Here is a 21,698-nt window from a genome sequence, read left to right on the forward strand (position 1 = left end):
ACGGACAGGATAGAGATGGGAAAAAACTGACAGGTTAAAACCAATCCTGTATTGTTGTTTCTGAATAACGGAAATTTTTCAGTGCTTATTGTGTCTCAGTTGTAATAGATTTTTTTACTTTTTACTAATGATTGGGTGAAAACCTGATGTATCAATTTACCATTGTAGTAGTGCTAAAATTTTTGATTTTTAAATAAAACTCTTTTTCTTTTTTTAAAAAAGAGTAATGTTTATTTATAATATTTCCATTGCTTTGAAATATTGGGTTGTTATAGAATATGGGAAAAGTGATCAGTGCTATTTCAACATCAACGCTGAATGTTAGCAATGAGCAACAGAATTGGTACAGCATTACTCAGACAATGTGGTGTGGCTTACTAAAGACGAGGTGCATGCTTGTGCAGTGTGCAAGACTTGGCCACACCTGGTCTGTCATTGCTGAGGCAGTAACATAACCTGTTGTCATGTGACGACGTCAGAAATGGTTGGTGTCTCCACACATGCTGGGAACAACACGATTGCAGGGATAAGAAAGTTGTTGGGTAGAGGAAGACCATTTATTGTTTTGCCTGTCTTCTACACTTAATATTAATAGTTGGCCTAGAGGATGTTAATAATGAAATTTTAAAATGTCTAATAAGCAGTGTGAAGTCAAGGTCACATTTGAAAGGTAGAATAATGTACTTATGGAGAATTTGAGGGTGGAGCATGAAAGGGAGGTTACAGCAGAGGGAAACATAGTGCTTTTGGTTTAGTCAGTAGAAACAAGGTGGAATACCACTTGCTTTATGTTGGAAAGATTTGTAAAACTGTCACCATTGATTGCGTTAGTGCTAGCCAGTGCTGCATAAAAAATGCACCATGGGTGATTTCTGGTGCAGATATTGGATACTTTAATGCCTTTCGACAAGTCCACAAAGGAGATTTTTGAAAGGGAGTACATTACAGAACATTTTGTTATTCCGCTATTCATCATTCTCAAACATGCATTAAGAAGTCTCAGTCCTAAACATAGTGCATTCAGAATCCTACCTCAAAAGCATATGAGCAACGCTGAAGAGAGAAGTGCAGAAGTATTACGTTACTGTGTGGTGCAATTCTACACTATCAAACTCGTGGTTTAAAAAATGTGCATGAAAGCCCTCATTGCCAGATAACCATTGCAAATTGAACCAAGAGGTAAATAACTACTTGGACAAAATTGGTAAACTTTCATGTTTGCTTCAAAGGGAGCAGTTCAGAACAACTACAGATGCTCTTTGGTCATCACGTAATCAGCAAGTAGCCAAGAGAGTTATAATGGGACCTGGAAGTTTGTTTCTGAACAAAATAGAGCTTTAGTTTCATCGTCATTTACTATCTGAAGCAATGATCCTCTATTTTTTTTAGGAGCGAAATAAAATACATATGCCAGGTTTGTCGTTTGTGGCCCAAAAAATTTCTCTCTGGTAGGAAGTTTGTGGGTTCTGAAGGTGATATACTCCTTCTATGATGTTATTTCTGGTGGAAGGAGCTGACTTGTCAACATATTATAGAACAAGTATTTATGAACAGACTGGACAGTGATGTTGGCCAATGGATTCATTTGTTATTCAAATTTTAACTATTGTGACGTAATTGTTCCTGGTCAGTGTTAGTTTTGTCAACAAAAAGTCACCATTAATCAAATTCCTGTTAAAAGATGAATAAATTTATTTGACTATAAAATGGATTTTCCATTTGAAACAATTAAAGGGAAAAATCTACTAATTCTGCATAAAATATTATTATTTGTCTCCCATTTTTATAATAAAAGAGAAAGGAAATTATGACACAAATAATACATTAAAACCATAGCATCTCATTTATAGTTTGGAAACAGATAACTCAACATGAATAGTAGACTTCTCCAATCTCGGTTTTCACCTTTTAGCACTGACTGTTCATAATCCACAAATAGTGGGATGATCCTTGATTACAACATGAGTTCTGAGAAGAGTTGAAAAAAATTAAAACCAATATATAATTACTGTCGGGTTTTTTTTTTTTTTTTTTTTTTTTTTTTTTTTTTTTTTTTTTTTCCCCCCCTCATTACTTTTTGAGAAAAGCAGTGAATGAGGATGGACTAAGTTTTCTTTTATTTACATAATTTATTTGGTATTTTGATTTTACTTATGCTGAAATGTACTTGGCTGAAGGCTGACGAAGTCTTAGAATTTTTTCAATCTTTGTTTACTGTCTGCATTGTACTTCTGAAAATAATTGCAACGAAGAAACAAAAAATCAGTTATTTCAGAAACAACTTAGTTGATTGGATTTAACAGTCAGGTCAAACTGGAGATGTAAAAAACTGGTACAAACAAAAACCGGTTCTTTCAGTGGTAACTTGACATCCCAACGACAGGTTGAGTAGCAATCTGCAGCTCTTTGCTGTGGTGTATTGAGAGGTATCATCATTTAGAGACTGTAGGAGGATAGAAGATGACTTTGCCAAAATTCGAAGGTGATGTGAGGAGTGGCAACTTGCTCTAAATGTAGAAAAATGTAAGTTAATGCAGATTAGTAGGAAAAACAATCTTGTGATTTTCAAATATAGCATTATTAGTGTGGTGCATGATATAGTCAGATCTTGGAATATGACTGTAGATGTAGAACACCAGTGTGATAGCCCTTTGTCCTAAAGAAAACCTCTATATTGTAATCAAAATATCCACGGGTGTGCTGCCGGTCTACAGTGTCCAACGGGCACAATATTTCGGCGATCATACATGTCGCCATCATCAGGTGAACTGACGGACTGAGCTCCTGTGAACGTGCCGGCACGGAGATCCGTACGCTATGGCTGCTCAGAGGGAACTGGGTTCGGTCGCGGCGGCAGCCGATTTAAATACCCTCTGCCCGCGGCGCGCTCCCTCCGCCGTCCGCGCCCTGCGCCACAGTCGCGCGGTGGAACAGATTGAGACGGCGTCTGAGATGACGTTGGTGTGATCGCTCTGTCCACCGTGGTCGTCACAACTATACGTTTGCTCGATTTACTCTTGATTAACCCAATCGCTGGTTCCCAAGCCTTGCTAAGATTATAGCCACAGTCACGGTTTATGAGGTCGTCATTGGTGCGAATTTCGATGGCCTCTCTAACAACGCTGTCCCAATATCTCGACGTCTGTACCAGAATCCTCGTGCGGTCATACTCCCATGGCGTGATTTTCCGACAAACAATGTTCAGCGACCGCCGACTTGCTCGGATACATCAGTCGAGTGTGCCTCTGGTGTTCACGGCATCGATCAAATACGCCGGGAGAAACTCAAGAATCACCTCTATATTGTAGTTTAGGACGACTGAATGCTCCTCCTTACTACATTTGTTGCACAGTTCACTTATCAGATTACTAACTTGGTCTTCCTGTTCCTCTTTATAGGCAAACCATGGCGTGTGTGTTCATTATGGTTCACTTTAGTTTTGTCTTGCATGTGTATAATTAAACGTATTAAGTTTTATTAGCTTGGAAATATATACTGAATTTCTTTTTTTTTTTTTTTTTTTTTTACACGCTACCATTGTGACAAATCATATTGCATTGACATGTATGTGTGGATGACATTCATATTAAATAATTCTGGCAATAAATGTGCATAACATTGGAGGGCTGTCTTTCTATATACATCATTTCTGTTGCTTATAAACACAGTATGATTAACATTTTTCAATTTATTTGTGTCTGTTGCCATAAGCTTAACATTCACAAAAACAGAATGTCTTGTCAGTTCGTGAATGCTTGTAGAGGGGTCTTTTCAGTGACTGTTGGCATAAAGTAGGAGTGCTGTAGCGCATCTTTGCATGGGAAATTTCCTTTTTGAATCTTTATTGGGAGTTTTTTCATTACTTTTTGTTTAGCCTGTGTTGGTTGTATTATCACAGAGTCGGGCGTAAATTTATTTGATAGAGATATCTGTGGAACTGTTCTTATATGTTGTGCATGCTTACCCACAGGAATCATTTCATTTTTGGGCCAATGGAATGAAAATTGAATCTAATCTAGTCTCACATTTTTTTTAGAAAACTCCACGTTTTCTGCAGGGAATACCCATTAACAATCACATCATCAAAGGCTAGGCGATGTTTATAATCTAGTGTTGTATATATCTATCCAAGTCTTTGGCAGTCACTTTAAACTTCTTCATATTGATTGTCTCTAAATTGTCTGTCAACTCACTTATTATGTTTTTTCCTTTGACCTTAACATGTCGTATTATTTGATTTTTGTCACACTTAGTACTTATCGACCACATATTCTCTTATTTTTGTCATTTATACATTTCAGTTTTGCTTTGACACGTTTGTTGTGGTACCAGCACATGCAGTCTACTCACGGGATTCCTCTTCTCACCTTGTGCAAATTTTACAAGCATCACTGTCTTTTTTATTTATTTATTTATTTATTTATTTATTTATTTTAAGAAACTGAGACATCATTACATGTAGTTGCATTGTTCCAGTACTGTGGCCAGATTATTTGTTATTAAAAGTGCTTGATGTCCTAGTTACTGCACTGAAACAAGGAAGTAAGGAAATATTTCCTTAATTCTTTGACTAAAAGAGTAATCACCTTACAGCAGGTAGAAAACATGTATAAAAACTGTTGCTTAAAGTTCAGATTGAAATTCTAACAGTGTGTTGCTCTCATACACACATGATTGGGAGTGAATTATTTAATACATTTAGAGTGTTTCAGGTGGTGTACATCTACTTGCTAGAAGGAAAAAAAATAATGACAAAGATATCTGTTATAAGTGTGTCAGTATGGTTCAAATTTTAACAGTTTCATTTAACTCATGGAAACAGAATTAAGTGAAATTTATGAATCGCTCTCCTGACTCTGCAACAAATATTGTACATATCATTTTCTGATAGCCTATGTAGTTTTCTTAAAAAAAGGGGGGGGGGGGGGGGGGATGGCGGCTTTCCACACACCAAACACAAAAGCTGTATTCGTGGTGTGTCTGTGTTTCCAGTCTAACCAACCACAGATTGAAAATAGAATTTGGCTGTTGTGGATCATATGTTTAAAAGTTGATGGATATCCTTTTTCGGTTAATCATAACCAATCTTCACAGCTACTAGTACACCTGCTCTGTTTGACTTTCCCACTAAATAGGAAAAAGTCTTACAGATTATAGCTGTGCACTTCCCTAAAACTTGATCTCAGACACTTGTCTTTCATGGACTGTGCAGGCATGCATCATTGCGCAGCTCAGAAACTATAATCTGCTACTATGTCACTCCTAATTAAAAATTTGTTGCTCACCACACTGCAGCTGTAGAAAATTGAGGCACAACTGTTTCTCAAGTCACAGGGGTATTTATTTGCTTTTTATCCATGTAGTTTAAGACAAGAAACAGGTTAATCTTTGGCAAAATAAGTATACACTGTTTATGGGTCATTACTATCTTTTTTGTTATTGGAGCTATTGTATTGACCTTCCCAATGCTTACACATAAATCATTGCAGTTAAGTAATATTTGCTTTAATTTAGAGAGTCTGAGGTTGAAGAAATGAGGCTTTAGCTTCAGTAGTCAGCTTTCATAAAAAAATTTTCATACACATTATGCAGATTATTCAGTTTTCTTCTTCATATTTATTACAATCCGTTCTTCTGATATTAATAACTAGATTGCTTCTTCCATTTGTAGAAAACTGGTGATACTGAGTATTGCTTTCAGTATATTTATTCCTTAATGAAATTGGCCATAAATAATATATCTATTTTCAAGCCAATAGCTCAGTTCATGGACTCAGTACTAGAAATAGAAATAATCCTCCCAAAGACTTGAAGTAACTAATGTTAGTCCAGTAACATGCTCATTGTTGAGGAACCTGCATTTTCTGTTTCTTGCCAACAATAATAAACTTTAGTTTAAGAGGAGCCTAAAAAATTTATTGGTGGTTAACTCCTATTCTATTGCCAAATTTCTTAGTAGAACCGATTTATTTACATATAGTGTTAATAACATTACATAATATGAGTGTTGCCAGCACATCTCTGGTGCAGAAATGTGATCATTGTAAGTAATTGTTGTAAACTGTTTTTTCTCTTTGATGACGTGTGTCTACAATAGTGTAAGAATTATCATATGCTCTTCCAGTGTATTGCATATTTACACATTTTGTGACAAGCTTGTTATTACCTCTTGCATGAAAAGGTTTTTGACAATATTATGCGAAGGAAAATTCCCACTCACCGTATAGCAGAGATGCTGAGTCGCAGATAGGCACACCAAAAAGACTTTCACCACAATTAAATCTTTCGGCAATTGGCCTTTGTCAACAACACACACACACACACACACACACACACACACACGACTCTGTGAATTGTGTGTGTGTGTGTGTGTGTGTGTGTGTGTGTGTGTGTGTGTGTGTGTGTGTGTGTGTGTGCGCGCGTGTGCATGTGTGTCTATTGTTGTTGAAGTTCAGTGGCCGAAAGCTTGAATTGTGAGACTCTTTTTGTTGTTCTTATCTGTGATTCAGCATCTCCACTATATGGTGAGTGGCAACTTTCGTTCTCATAATATTGTTACGTTCCATCCTGGATTTTCCATTGTTTGATGAAAAATATTTTTAATTTTTTTGACTTGTTCTACATCCATGAGGACCATTCCACTTAGGATCTGTGGAAGGGAATTAACATCTTTTTTAAAATGTACCTTATGTATTCTCTTTTTGACGTTTTCTGCATCCGTTAGGATCTCCTCATTTTGGATCTACGGAACAGAAAGGTACATCTAACCTAATATGTACCACTTCATTTAAAATCCTGTGCTATTATTCAGGGGCTTACAGAATCTTGATATAATATGATTCCATTGTGGTGATTTGAAAATTTTGTCATGCTGGATTCATAAGTTTATTTTCGTACAGTCCTGCACCTAAAAAGTAGTTTTAATAATGGGATAGTTTAGTACTGTTCCTTTGTATAGAAGATAAGAGCAATGATGATGAAGCACATGTGATTTAACTTGAGTGTGAATAGTGGATGGTAAACTCTAGTTTAAAATAAAGTGATTGTTTCAGTGAACTTGTATGGACTATTTCATTTTATTTTGTAGGTAACTTTCTGAATAACTTCTAATAACTGGTCTGTCTTATAGCAAGTAAATCGCCATGTTCTGTGTTTACTCATGCCTTTTTTTGTTTCACCCTTAGGATTAGATAGTGGCTCTGATTTGCAGAGCTACAGGAAATCCAAGGAAGAAAATTATGTTACTCCAAAAGACACGGGGAAGAAAAAGAAAGAGAAAGGTAAAGCGAATAGAAATCAGGATGATGGAAGTCGTGCAGCAAAAGATACTGTGAAGGTATGTTTTATATTTGAAATGAATATGCACATTGCATTTAAGGCTAGAAAACAATTTCTTGTACTTATTAGAAGGTTAAATAAAATGTTGAGCGTATTAGGTGGACACGGTTTGTCCTGAGAATGCTACTGCCCAGGTTTCGTTAGCACTGTTGAGTTGTTACTCCTTCACTTTATATCTTATTCGGGTATAGAACAAGACAGAGTAGAATAGTTGGTGAAGTGGTGTACTTCTTCAGCTGAGAACCTATTTTAGTTTGTGCACTTGCACTGTGTGGTGTGTGTGTGTGTGTGTGTGTGTGTGTGTGTGTGTCACTAGTAATATTGCTTACAATCTGCATACCAAAAGCAGTAGCTAGTCTTATTGATATCAACATGATAATTAGAAGTTCTTGGTGGAACGTAACGATGGACGCCGCAACAACTTGCCCTATGGTTGAAGCATTGAGTTGTCATTAGACACATAAACAAAGCTGAAAAATATTGCTGAGCTTTTAGTTGACATCCTTTTTCAGAACTAACTAGTACAGAATTAAAAATCACACACACACATACACACACACACAGAGAGAGTGCTGATACCAAGCAGTTGGCCAGGACAGTATAGTTGTACATGTGTATGAGAGTGTGTTTCTCCAGTTCTAGTTTGAGCTGAAGGAGGACTTTGTCTGATAACTTGGAAATATTTAGAGTTTTGTTTATGTTCCTGTTGGCCACTCAGCACTTCAACCAAAAGGTGAGTTTTTACCTGTGCTCCTTCCATTAATTATTCATAATATCATTAATTTTGCTGTCCTTATAACAAGACATTTAACTACTGTTTCTAATATGTGAACATTGCATGTGCATAGAAACAGTATTTAGAATGTATAGTTCACTTAAAGATACACCATTATATCAAATGTATTATAACTAAAATTATGTTATTCTGTACAGGAGATCACAGCAAAGAAGAAAACGAAATTTATAAACCTGTACTCTCAAGAAGGCCAGGCTAAAGATGTTGTTTTGCTGAAAGGTGTGTGAGCTAAACATATTTAATTGCACATGTAAAACTTAATTATAGGATTTCTTCTTCTTCTGCGGCGCTGCATCTTATGATGAGTCTTGGCCTCTTCAACTATCTCCTTCCATTTATCCCTGTACCTCATTAATGATTTCCATTTCCTGTAGCCCATCTTCCAAAGGTCTTGTATGACTCCGTCCTCCCATCTAGTTTTTGGTCGACCATGTCCTCCCTGTCCACCTGGCTTTCCTTGTAAAATCTTATTTGGTATTTCCGTATCATTTGTCTGTGCCATGTGTTTACTCCATTTCAGACTAGATGATTTTATAATTCTTCTAACAGGCTGATCTTAATAGATGGCATGTAACTCATGGTTGTATCTCCTCCTCCATCTTCCCGTTTCGTAAATTAGGCTGATGATTTCCTAAGTATCCTTCTCTCAAATGCGTCCTGCAATTTGGCATCCTTTGCTATTGGAGCCCAGTTTTGAGATGCGTCTGTAAGCATTGGTCTGATCAGTGTTTTATAAATGGTTAATTTTGTGGTTGTAGACAGGACTGAAGACCACAACAACAACAACAGGCAGGAACCTTGAAGATAGAAACTTTGTTAAGGTGAAATAAGCTTTACTGTCTGCAATTAGTCTGTGCTTTACTTCAGGGGGTATCATTTAGACTGATTAAATCAAATCCAGGTACTTGAAATGATCGACTATTTCAGAGATATAACCCCCTGTTATTTCAGCTGGCATGTTCTCCGTTTGCACTTTCCCAGCACTTGTTTTTTGCTCATTGATACATTATGTGATCAAAAGTATGCGGACACCTGGCTGAAAAAGACTTAAAAGTTCATGGCGCCCTCCATCGGTAATGCTGGAATTCAATATGGTGTTGACTCACCCTTAGCCTTGATGACAGCTTCTACTCTCACAGGCATAAGTTCAATCAGGTGCTGGAAGGTTTCTTGGGGAATGGCATCCCATTCTTCATGGTGTGCTGCACTGAGGAGAAGTATCAATGTCGGCTGGTGAGGCCTGGCATGAAGTTGGCATTCTTAAAACATCAATCTAGGCCTGTGCTGTGATGGTGCCACACAAGACAACAAGGGTTCAAGCCCACTCCGTGAAAAACACGACCACACCATAACACCACCTCCTGCGAATTTTACTGTTGGCACTATATGCTGACAGATGATGTTCACCAGGCATTCGCCATACTCACACCCTTCCATCGGATTGCCACTTGGGTACCGTGATTTGTCACTCCACACAATGTTTTTCCACTATCCAATCTGTGGTGTCACCGCCAGACACCACACTTGCTAGGTGGTAGCTTAAATCGGCCGCGGTCCATTTAGTACATGTCGGACCCGCGTGTCGCCACTGTGTAATCGCAGACCTAGCGCCACCTTGGTGGTCTCGTGATACGAGAGAGCACTCGCCCCAGTTGTACGAGAACCTAGCTACCGCCCAGTTGTACGAGAACCTAGCTACCGCCCAGTTGTACGAGAACCTAGCTACCGACCAGATGTACGAAGCCTTTCTCTCTCATTAGCCGAGAGACAGAATAGCCATCAGCTAAGTTAATGGCTACGAACTAGCAAGGCGCCATTAGCCATACAGTGATTGTACTTAAAGTCTCCTGTGTATCGTCAAGATCGATGTACCACAATGATATTAAAGATAAGTATTAATCCTGCTCCGTACTTTTCTTCCTAACATTAATTACGTATCCTGTTCCAGTACATCACGCCCGTCTGCGTTAGTCTAGCTTGCCTTTTCAGCCATCTCAACTTCACGGTGTCAGCATCAGATACCGACACAACACAATCATCCAATGTTTATGCTCCTTACACCAAGCGAGGCGTCGCTTGGCATTTACCGGCATGATGTGTGGCTTATGAGCAGCAGCTCGACCATGAAATCCAAGTTTTCTCACTTCCCACCTAACTGTCATAGTATTTGCAGTGGATCTCAGTGCAGTTTGGAATTCCTGTGTGACGGTCTGGATAGATGTCTCCCTATTACACACTACAACACTTTTGAACTGTCGGTGGTCTCTGTTAGTCACCAGATGAGGTCGTCCTGTACGCTTTTGTGCTGTACATGTCCCTTTACATCAGAAACAGTGGCCCTAGGGATTTTTAATATAGGAGTGTGGAAATCTCGTGTACAGACATATGACACAAGAGACTCCCAATCACCTGACCACATTCGAAGTTTGTGAGTTCCGCAGAGCACCATTCTGCTCTCTCACGATGTCTAATGACTACTGAGGTTGCTGATATGGAGTACCCGGCAGTAAGTGGCAGCACAATGCACCTAATATCAAAAACGTATGTTTTGGTGGGTGTCCAGATACTTTTGATCACATAGTGTTTTTAGTCCTGTATTCCTGCTGGCCTGTTTAAGGGCAGTGAATACCTCTTTCATTGCCGTCAGAGTTCTTGCTGATGTGTTGATGTCATCTGTATAGGCCAACATGTACACAGATTTATGAAAAGTCGTCCCCCTATTCAAGATATTTGCTTCTCTCGTCACCTCCTCCAGGGCTGCGTTGAATAGGTGTCAAGCCAGATCATCACCTTGCCGTACTCCATTTTTAATTTCAAAAGTATTGAACAACATTCCTCTAATTTTTATGCTGCCTTGTGTTCCTCTCATTGTCATTCATACTATCTTGATCTTGGTGGTTTGCTGTGTGCATTATGTGACTGGTTTCCAATGAGTACAAAGGGCTGTTAATTAAGCTGCTTTTAGTATTGTAATAGTCGTGCCCTGTAGTACAGTGTTGGTATTCCCGCATGGAGAGCAGTGTATGGTAGGATGGTGTAGGAAACATGGTAGAATGGTTAGAAAGCTCGCCAGTAAGCTTTCTTGACAGTCTGTCATGGTGGGTGCATAGGCAGTTAAGTGTCGGAGGGACAAAACAACAGGGAAATAGCAACCTTGAAAGATGTTGTAATTTACCCCCTATTTGATTTGGGAGAGGAGACTGGAGCTCTAGATGAAAAGGAATGTGGCTGGATATGTTCCATGTGCCACAATGGAATGAGTAGCAGTGCCACTATTGAATAATCACAAGTCAAGATCTGTGATTTTTCGTTTCCATTAAGCCTAGTTTACACCAGAGCGATAACAAGTGAACAAGCATTGGGGAATGAGAATTTTGGCTGGTGTTAACAGTTGGTGAGTATAAGTAAACTACATCCATTTGTGTTTGTTCCACATTCTTCAGTGTTTGCTGGTGTTCCACTGTTTGTCATTCCCTTAAGAAACCAACGAAGGAAGGTCATTCCTTCTCATTTTTGCACTAGCAGGACATAAAGCTTTTTCCTTCTATGTTTTCTGTTTCTGTTGACAAAAGTTGCATGTGTGATGGAGTGTTCTGAAAAGAATGTAATGTTGCTGATAGAAGAATATAGATATCATAGGTGCTTCTGGGATCTAAAGAGATCTACAGTCCAAATACCAAAGGAAAATAAATGTGATTGGCAGAAAATTACCAAAAATCACTCGAAAGTCCAACTTGGGATGCAAGAAAGACAGTAAATTCATTAGATGCATGCATCAACAGGAAATAAAGTGAATTAGCACTAGCTTCATGTTTCTTTTTATTCCAAAGAAAACTTCCATAAATTTACTTGCAAGAGACAAGTGTAAGTGGCTGTGTATTTGCTGATTAATATAAAAAAATGTGTGAAAGACTAACCGTTTTCATTGCTTACATTCATGTTAGCTGTGATTACATGGCTGATGTATCACATCTGTGTTAAAAATTTTTGATGATAAATAAAAATTGTGTTCCCGGGACAACTCTTATGTGCCCTCTAATAAACTAAATAGCATATTTTTTCAAGTAGCCTATGTGACAGGTCATATGTATATTTTACATTTCATTAATCAAATTTTATCAGCATTATCTTCCTTGACACATTATTTAATAAAATCCTTGAAGTGCAATATTGTTACATTCCGTCCTGGATTTTTCATTGTTTGATTAATCCTTGAAGTGCTTCACGTAAGTTATTGCTGTCATCAGAAACTACCTGAGATATATAGCAGCTATTGAAATCAAAAACAGTCACTACAGTGATAGAAACATCTACAGTTCCTAATCAGTGTTGTCATTCTAGCCTATCTTCAGGTTGTGTTGGTTTTTGATAATTAATGTTCTGCTTTTAAATTTCCAACTCAATTGTAATGAAAAGTGAGCAAAAAGCATCAACCAACGTATGTTCTAAGGAAAGACGGAACTGGAATTCAGTTTTAAGTGCACTGCCTCCAAGCATTTTGCACTTGTAGGCAAAGTCAGACACTTAAATTCCTTTTTCCTGTGCAATTTTGCTTACTTCTTCTGAAACAGTGGTCAGTGTAATTCCCCCAGAACATCAAAGTTTTGCATCATAGGTCTTACTGTATTGTGTTATATTCTGTGTGCCAGTAACAGTTTTGATTGACTCTGAACACGATGTGACTATAAGCGTACAAATCCAAGTCGAAAGAGCTTCAATGTGAGAGAAGTCCAATAACAAGCAGAGTAACACATGCTCACAGAGTACTGTTACATAGGCAATATAACAGCTGGCGAGTGGCAGCTGGATGGTAGGAGAACTGGTTTAAATGTCATCACTTGATACATCAGCTGGTCACTATGGCACTGGTGAAGGCAGCACCATTAGCAGCCCTTGTTATGCTGCACTCTTTTGTGATGGATGGTGTGCCCGGATGTGCTGACTATGTAATAGGCATGCAGCAAATTGTTTGCAAATGCTTGTTCACTTGTATTTCCTTCTATCCACTTTAGTGTAAATCAAGTTTTAGATTGCCTCGTTGCATTTTCTAATACACCCCACTGGGCTGTAGTCATTGAAGTCATCCAGGAGGAGGGGAAGCAGGGCAGCTGGGGAATCAGGTTAACTGTTGCTAGATACTTTTTCTCCCTATCTGGTGGAAGATGGCTGAGGCGGTTAATGCGACCACTCGGGTGAAGCAGGAAATCCAAGTTCTTGTCCTAGTCCAGCATAATTTTTCACCTGTTGTCACCGATACATTTCAATGCCTAAATGTGAGTAATATCAATGAAATGTTTGAACAATACGAGCATATGTTTCAGAGAACAGGGTTTCCTGAAGAACAATACATATTCTTGGATAAAATTATAATAGGTGTCTGGATTCGGGTATGTGGTCAAAATAACTGTTACATTTACATTGGATGATGAATGTAGGTATATCCAGGGGAGGTGAAAAGATTGGTCATGTTTCAACCTCTGCTTACACCATTTGTTGAATAGAAACAATATCAAAATGCATAATTTCAACACCTGTTGTGTTGGTGCTGGTGGTGGCTTGTATATCTGGAAAGGATGATGTGGAAACTACTCTGTGGCTCATAGGCCTTCCCTTCATCAACCACTGGTTGAACCTTGTTATTAGGTAGTATTCTCCTGAGTGTAGGCCCTGAGAAAAGGGAAAAGGGGGCGGGGGGCATCATGCATGATCAAATGTTTTTAAGTGCCCACCATGGCCCACCACTGGGGGAGATGTGGATGCACAGTTTGCATTCATTTGAACTAGGCCAAGGCATTCATATTTTTTCTTTGCTTCAAAATACAAAAGACAGTCAGTGGCTTTTTACTCCTGTATCTTTCTTTCCTTCTTTAAAACGGGGCAGTACAAAGAGTTAGGGGAATATTTCACTCCAAAGTTGTTACATAACCCCAAAATGCTACACTGGACAGTGATGTGCATTAGGCTGTATGATAAAGTTCATAACTTAAAATACTGTAACTCATTCAGAAAACCCACAAAATAGGTTTACTGTCAATACAACTTTAGCATCTAATGTAGTCTGATGTAAGTTTACTGCAGTATATAGTGAGTGAATTAACATACCTTAGGAGTGTGCTATCGTCTAGCAGGATTTATGCCAAGAGAATGGGGATAAAAGTCTGCCACAGTGTGCTACCACCTGGTGGCACTGACATAAACTTCTAGTTGAGTGACTGTGCACATCACGACCCATGCACTTTGTTTATGAAATCCATATATAGTTGGCTATAAGGCAACTACATCATGCGAGTTGCGCATGCGCAGAAGCTCCTCAAAATGTGCACAACTGTTGGTATGCCCACGACTCTGATGACAAGTTTCATGGTGTCTAGAGGAGTAGTAGCACAATAGATTTAAGTGCCATGTCTTTCAGATTGCAGCATCTATGTTACGTTTAACAATATTTAAAAAGAGAAATAATCAATAAATCTGCAAGGTGTCAAAAGTTAGGTTGTTCATGTGCTCTTACACAGCAGCTGCCACTGTCCCTGGGTCTGTTCCACATGTACGATCTTCTTTCATGATTGAACTGAATGTCCGCAGTAATTAAATTTTGCTCTGAGCAAAATTCTACCAGTTTGCTTCTCATTTCATTCCTTTCCCCTAGTCTTATGACATCCTACTGTTTTTTCCATTATTTCTTTAAGTATTTTCAAATCCCAGTCCCCTGTCGCAATTAAATTTTCACCTCTCTTAACTATTAGAATAATTTATTTTTTATCATCATACAGTTGTTCAATCACTTCATCACTTGCAGAGCTAACAGACACATATGCGTGTACTACTTTGATGAGTCTTGGCTTTGTGTTTTTCTTGGCTACGATAACGGTTCAAATGGCTCTGAGCACTATGGGACTTAACTGCTGAGGTCATCAGTCCCCTAGAACTTAGAATTACTTAAACCTAACTAACCTAAGGATATCACACACATCCAATCCGAGGCAGGATTCGAACTATCGACCGTAGCGGTCGCGCGGTTCCAGACTGTAGCATCTAGAACCGCTCGGCCACTCCGGCCGGCGCTACGATAATGTATTCACTATGCTGTTCATAATAGTTTACTTGCATATCCTTGATATTCATTATTAATTTTGTTTCTGTGACTACCGCATTTGATTTTGAGTTGATAATTCTATACTTACCTGACAAGAAATCCAGTTTTCTGCCACCTCTCTTTACTAATTCCCACTATATTTAACATCAACTTACCCATTTCTCTTTTTTAGTCCTCATTATTAAGAGACCAGTCATTCCATGCCCTGATCTATAGAATACCAGAAGTGAAACTATTGACTGTCGGTGTTGGTATTGTGTTCTGCTTGTATAGGCAAAGTAGCAGCATCTGAGACAGGAAAGCTGAAAGGTCTCATTTTGGATGATGCGCTGGGCAACTTCTCCCAGCTCAGGTCTGCTTTGGACAGAATAGTGTGAGGTAGCAATAAGAGGTATGCTTGAAATTGCTGTTCCTGCCACTGTTTAAGTGTCAAACATCTGTCTTAGTTTTCGGTCAGTGTCCAAGTCCCACAACCATGCCCTACTGAAGTATGTACTCCTAGAATCCCAATACCCTTGTCTTTTCAAACTGTACTGTATGGCTATTTTAAAGGCAATGTTCATCCAATTTTTCCAATACTCTTTGTTTTATGTGACACATTTGCTCAGCACAGTGCTTGATGACCTAGGGATTGTTTGACCTATGTAGATGCTACTAAATTCACAAGAGCTGCCACACACATAAACACTCAAGACATACATTGTCTTTAATGAAGCATAGCAGATCCAAGATGCTGAAGGTGGACCAGAACAATTGTATCAATTCATATCTCAGGAGCAAGTGTCCTATTTTGCTGGTCATTACTTCACAGTACACAAGAAATGCTGTTAACTTGGCCTCTTCTGCGAATTACAAAAGTCCTTTGTCGGTTGCACCTGAAAGCCTCTACAACATGCAAGCTGTGCCGTATTTACTCAAATCTAAGCTGCACTCGAATCTAAGCCATACTTGAAAAATGAGACTCAAAATCAAGGGAAAAAAATTTCCCGAATCCAAGCCGCACCTGAAATTTGAGATTTGACATTCAAGGGGGGAGAAAAGTTTTAGACCGCACCTCCAAATCGAAACAAAGTTGGTCCATTGTAACCTGAGACACAACTTAGGTCGAATGGATGAAGATACAGCTACATTAGTTTGGTTTGAGTCGTAAGCTTAGCAGTTAAGCTTTACCAGGCAGCCATTGCTATGTGTCAAGTGCTCCTTCCGTATTTATATATTTATATGGGTAGCCTTCCTTTTTCATGTGCTTCGTCTGGTTTGAATGTGTTGCTTATTTTGCTTTGATCTGATAAGTGTCGTCATCTTTGTTATAGGTGTTTACGTCGCTCTAAGCTGAAAATGCATTATTGTACTGTGTCATGCAGTGTTTGTCGCATTCTGATAATGAGTGTTTACGACCGTTGCCGTTCGCTGTATGGCTTGCTTTTGTGTGCGCTACCGCAGCTTACAATAAAAAAAAGAGAGGAATTGTCTCATTAGCGAAACAATGGCAAGAGACTATTTGTTGTTACTTACACTGCCGCTTTCTTTGATAATGATCAACAAGAACAAAATAATAGACTGCGTATGATAGAAGATGTTCTGAACGGGAGTTTAGCGAAAATTTTTCTCCGTTTGAAAATATTTGCAGATGCCTCTTTAGTACATTACATTCTGCACAGAAATTAGAGTCATCTTAGATTTAAAAATCTAGTCAGTTGCCGTGCTTCATTTCTGACTGTATCACCATTTAGCATAAAAATAATATGAATATAAATGTGACATGATTTGTATATTCTTCCGCATTTGCTGTTGTCTCAGTCGAGTTTCATATTTTGTTAGGCAGACAGGATTTAAATGAGATAGCAGCAAACACGAAAGAATACATGGCATAATGTTTACATTCGTATTATTCTTATGGTGAAGAGAATACTGCATGTGATTCACGATTCATAAAAGTTCCTATTAGCAACCATCTCTTGTCACAGGTAGGAAGAAGTTCAGAACGTAGAGTTGGCCATTGACATACATCCCAAACAGTCTTGCCAGTCAGATTTTCGTAGTAGATTTTTAGTGATGACTTCAAATGCAGAATGTGTTGTTGTTGTTGTTGTTGTTGTTGTTGTTGTTGTTTTCAGTCCATAGACTGGTTTGATGCAGCTCTCCACACTTTTCTATCCTGTACAATGCAGAGTAGCAACACTTATAAAATAAGGATGAAAATAATTTAGAGATTAAAGGCTGAAATTTAAAACAAAACGTTATTAGGTTTGTAATACATCTTATACGAAATGTTTAAAATATCAGTCATGATTCTGAATCAGTATCACTCGATTCTTTGTTGCTCATTTCTTCATACAGAGCATCGTCCCCCATGCCATCTTGTGCATTGGATATCGAACATTTTTTAAATGCTTGTTGCACAGTCTGATTTGGAACACACTTCCATGCATCATAAATCCATTGGCACACTTGCGACAAACTTGCGCATTTTACACGTCTTGTTGGAGTCAGTTGTCTGTCGCTTTTTGAAAGCCAGTCTGTGGACATGGCTTTAAGCTTGTCCTTAAATGGTTTGTTCAAACAGATGTCAAGTGGTTGCAGAATTGACGTCATCCCGCCTGGAATTACTGCCAAGTCTGTTTTGCTTTCCTCTAATTTTCATTTTACTGCAGGTGTTGTATGGCCTGCGTATGCGTCTAATATCAACAGACTTGTGTAAACCAAGCATTGCATCTGGACGACGATTCCACACATGCATAATTCCAGCATCATGTCCTCCGAAAACCACCCAGTTTCGTTTGCTCGTACAATTACAGTTTTTGGAAACACTTCTGGTTTCAGTAAAGTCTTTTACTTGAAAACTATGAATGGGGTTAATTTATGTCCATCTACTGTGCAAGCAAACGTGACGGACATCCACTGTTTTTCATCCCCTGATGTAAGAACACTTATGTCTTTCTTTCCTTTGGCATCAACCGTATAATTTGACGGCTTGTCAAAATATATGGGAGTGTGGTCAGCATTTCCCATCTGACCAAGAAGGTATTGCTTTTTTGTGTGCCACCTAATTATGAAGCGCCGAAATTCCACAAGTTTTTCTTCATAATTTTTTGGCAGCTTTTGTGGAACTGAAGTTCGTTTCCGATGTGAAAACTCCAGTGCTCCATAAACAGATCAAGCCAGCTGCGACTAGCTTTAAAATTTTCGATTTTTTGCTCTCTAGCAATTTCATGTGCCTTAATTTTTAAAATTTCTGCATTCACAGGCAGGAATTTCTGATGCTGTTCCTTAACAAATTCATTTAAAATCACTTCTAGCACACGATGGTGGCCACACTTTGGCCCACTAAATGCTTTCCTGCTACTTGAACGTTCAAATAATTTGTCTCTCTGCAGTCACCATCGCCTGACATTGCTCTCGTCAATTCCGTATCACAGACCTGAGCACGATTAGAACTTTGTTCCGCAAAAGAAATAACTCCCCTCTTGAATTTGGCACTATGATGAAAGTGTTCCGCAAAAGAAATAACTCCCCTCTTGAATTTGGCACTATGATGAAAGTGCTTCATTATGGTTCACTAACATCAACAAGCATTTCACAAAATTCCAAGAATCAATAGGTGCCGCTACCTGAAATCTTAATGAGCCCCAGTGTATCAACTCGTGCGACAATCCTAGTCCTTGTGCATTGTTGGTATTTTTGTGTAAAGAAATTTATTTTGTTGCTATGAATTCTTGAAAGGCTGCTACATTCATACTTGAGGCGCAGAAAAAAGCTCGTTTTTTACTTTTTTTAAAATTTATTTTCTGACACGGAGGTTTTAGTGCCAGTATTTATCTTTGTTCCTGCAAAGCGTGCCTGTGTAGCGCTACATATATTCGACGGCAGAAGTTAGTTGTGTCGGCACCTACTAATATTTTTCAGAACATCCACTTACTTTGCACTCGATTCTAAGCTGCAGGCGGTTTTTTGGATTACAGAAACCAGAAAAAAGTGCAGCTTCGATTCGAGTAAATACGGTAATCATTTTCATTCAGTACAAATCGCGAATGTTAAACTGTAGATGGTCCTCATCAGAAATCATCTTAGCTGCGTATACCAACACATTGACTATAAACTTTTTGTGCAAGGGATAATGAAAACTTATTTGCATTCAGGTACGAGGTGGTGGTGTTTGGTTCTCTGTACACTGAATGACGAAGCTAGCCTTCGCCCTTTTGCTCTACATATCCAAAAAGGGTAGTTGCCTATTCTCTCATTCTCTCCAGTAAATACAGAGTGTCCCACTCAAACCTCCCTGATTTCAAAGACCCAGGGAAAAAAACCACAGTACATACGACAATGAAAAATGCACCACATTGTAGAGCATCTGAAAGAATTTATTTATTTATCATCAATAGACCTCTACATGTGAATCATTTGTAGCACAAATAATATCAACTCTATTTTTAATTTCTTGCCAAGTTCTTTGTAACATTTCCTCTGTTATTGTTGCAATCGCATTAGCAGTATGATGTCACAACGTAGGAATATCGTCCACTTTGGTCACATACACGTGGTCCTTCATGAATCCCCACATGAAGAAATCAGGCGGCATAATGTCGGGTAAACGTGGTGGCCAGGCAATGGGTCCTCCGTGTCTGATCCAACAATTGGGAAACTTCCTATCCAGGAACTTGCGAACAGCCATTGACCAATGCGGCGGAGCTCCATCTTGTTGAAAAATGATATTGGGTTGCAAATCTCATATCTGAGGGTACACAAACTGTTCTGCAAAGAAGAACGGTCCAACAGTCCTGTCATGCATCAGCCTGCACCAGACATTTAGTTTAGAGCTATCATGAACATTTTCAATGACAATGTGCAGATTTTGTAAACCCCAAATCCAAACATTATGCCTATTAACCCTTCCTGATAGATGGAAGGTTGCCTCATCTGAGAATAAACATCTTTCCGGGAAGCTGGCATCCATTTCAATACGCTGCAGCATATCCACGGCAAATTGTTGTCGGCGTGATTTGTTGTTTGGCGTCAGATGGTGCAGGATTTGCACTTTGTAAGCACACATATGAAGACGCTGGTGAACTACACAGTGCAATCTTGATCGAGGTACATCAGGTTACCTAGATGCTTGACGAATTGACTTCTGTAGGCTTCTGAGAAACGTTTGTCTGATATCCTCCACTGTCTCTTCTGAAACTCCGTAATGTGCACTGCCAGAATGTTTCAGAACACTTCCTGTGCCAGAAACTTCCTATACCATTCCTTAATTGTTTTTGCATCAGGTGACTCACACTCATACATAAGACGATAATTTCTTTGCACAGTAATCGACGATTTTGTTTCTGCAAACCACCTTACTGCTTGCGCACACTGCTGTTGACTCGCCATTTTCCTTTCATGCAACCATGCTGCACACTGGCGACGATACTTGGCATTTCTAATGTGGGAATATAAATTCTTTGAGATCCTCTACAATGTGGTGCATTTTTGACTGCCTTATCTACTATGGTTTTTCTCTCCTGGGTTCTTGAAATCAGGGAGGTTTGAGTGGGACACCCAGTATAATGTTGGGCCGAGCATCATTCATGTGATCCGCACATTGTTGCAATGCACCCTCCCCATGATGCCATATAAAAATGTGTTATAGATGTACTGGATGAAATAAGACAGTTGAAAATTTGAAAGATTATTTTTCAGAATTCTCCAGGAAGAAGTTTATGGCAGCTGCCAGTAGTTCAGTACCTATTGCTGTTCTATTCATCCTCTCATAATACTCATTGTATTCCTAGAGAATAGGCTCAAAATACAGCTTGAAAAGATTAAGGTTTAGGGAACATATCTTCATATTTGAATTTCCTCATGAAAGAGATGAACAAGATCAGGGGGACATAGTTAGTAGGGTATGGTGACAGGACTTGATCTACGAGCAAAGACAAACACAGGTGGTAATTCAAATGTGGTGCCAGCCACTTGTGCCACCTGATTTAATGCAGACATGTGGCGAACCAAATCTGCTACAAGCTGTCCAACTTCCTGTACTGTGCATGTTTCATGTGTCACTCAAGTCTTCCTCCAGAAGGTTCCACATGATAATACCTCATCTATATAATGAGAACACTGTGCAAACCCTTGCAGTCAGTAGTTGCACTTTTGAAGGTCATGGTGATGACAGCTGTTGAAAGCTTCAGAATTTGCTTTGAAATTATGCAACATGATTACAATGGAGTCTTTTTTTCACCTTTAGTTTATTTAAGTACTAACTTCCTCAGTTGTCTATTTAAATATTTATTTAAACTACGAAACAGTGGGAACTCAACATCTCTCTGTGGTGAGTAGCAATCATTTGTAATATTGTCATTATTTGAACTATGAATTTATATCAATATAAGTGAGGCATTTTTAGGATTACACTCTTTGAATGTAAAGTTGCTGTACAGATCATGCTAACATCAAACACAGTTCCACTTTGAATTTTTGAAGCTGTCA

The 21,698-nt window shown here is 38.7% G+C and overlaps 1 protein-coding gene across 1 annotated transcript in view; it reads left to right on the top strand.

The window, feature by feature from the left end:
- LOC124798543 (activating signal cointegrator 1) overlaps positions 1-21,698 on the top strand; it is a 128,199-nt gene that overhangs the window by 43,474 nt on the left and 63,027 nt on the right. Inside the window, exons 3-4 of the mRNA XM_047261994.1 lie at positions 7,185-7,336; positions 8,272-8,353. Coding sequence (XP_047117950.1) covers positions 7,185-7,336; positions 8,272-8,353 — 234 coding nt within the window. The remainder of the gene's footprint in view (positions 1-7,184; positions 7,337-8,271; positions 8,354-21,698) is intronic.

Source organism: Schistocerca piceifrons, chromosome 5 (assembly GCF_021461385.2).
Source record: "Schistocerca piceifrons isolate TAMUIC-IGC-003096 chromosome 5, iqSchPice1.1, whole genome shotgun sequence".
NCBI classification, from domain to species: Eukaryota; Metazoa; Arthropoda; class Insecta; order Orthoptera; family Acrididae; genus Schistocerca; species Schistocerca piceifrons.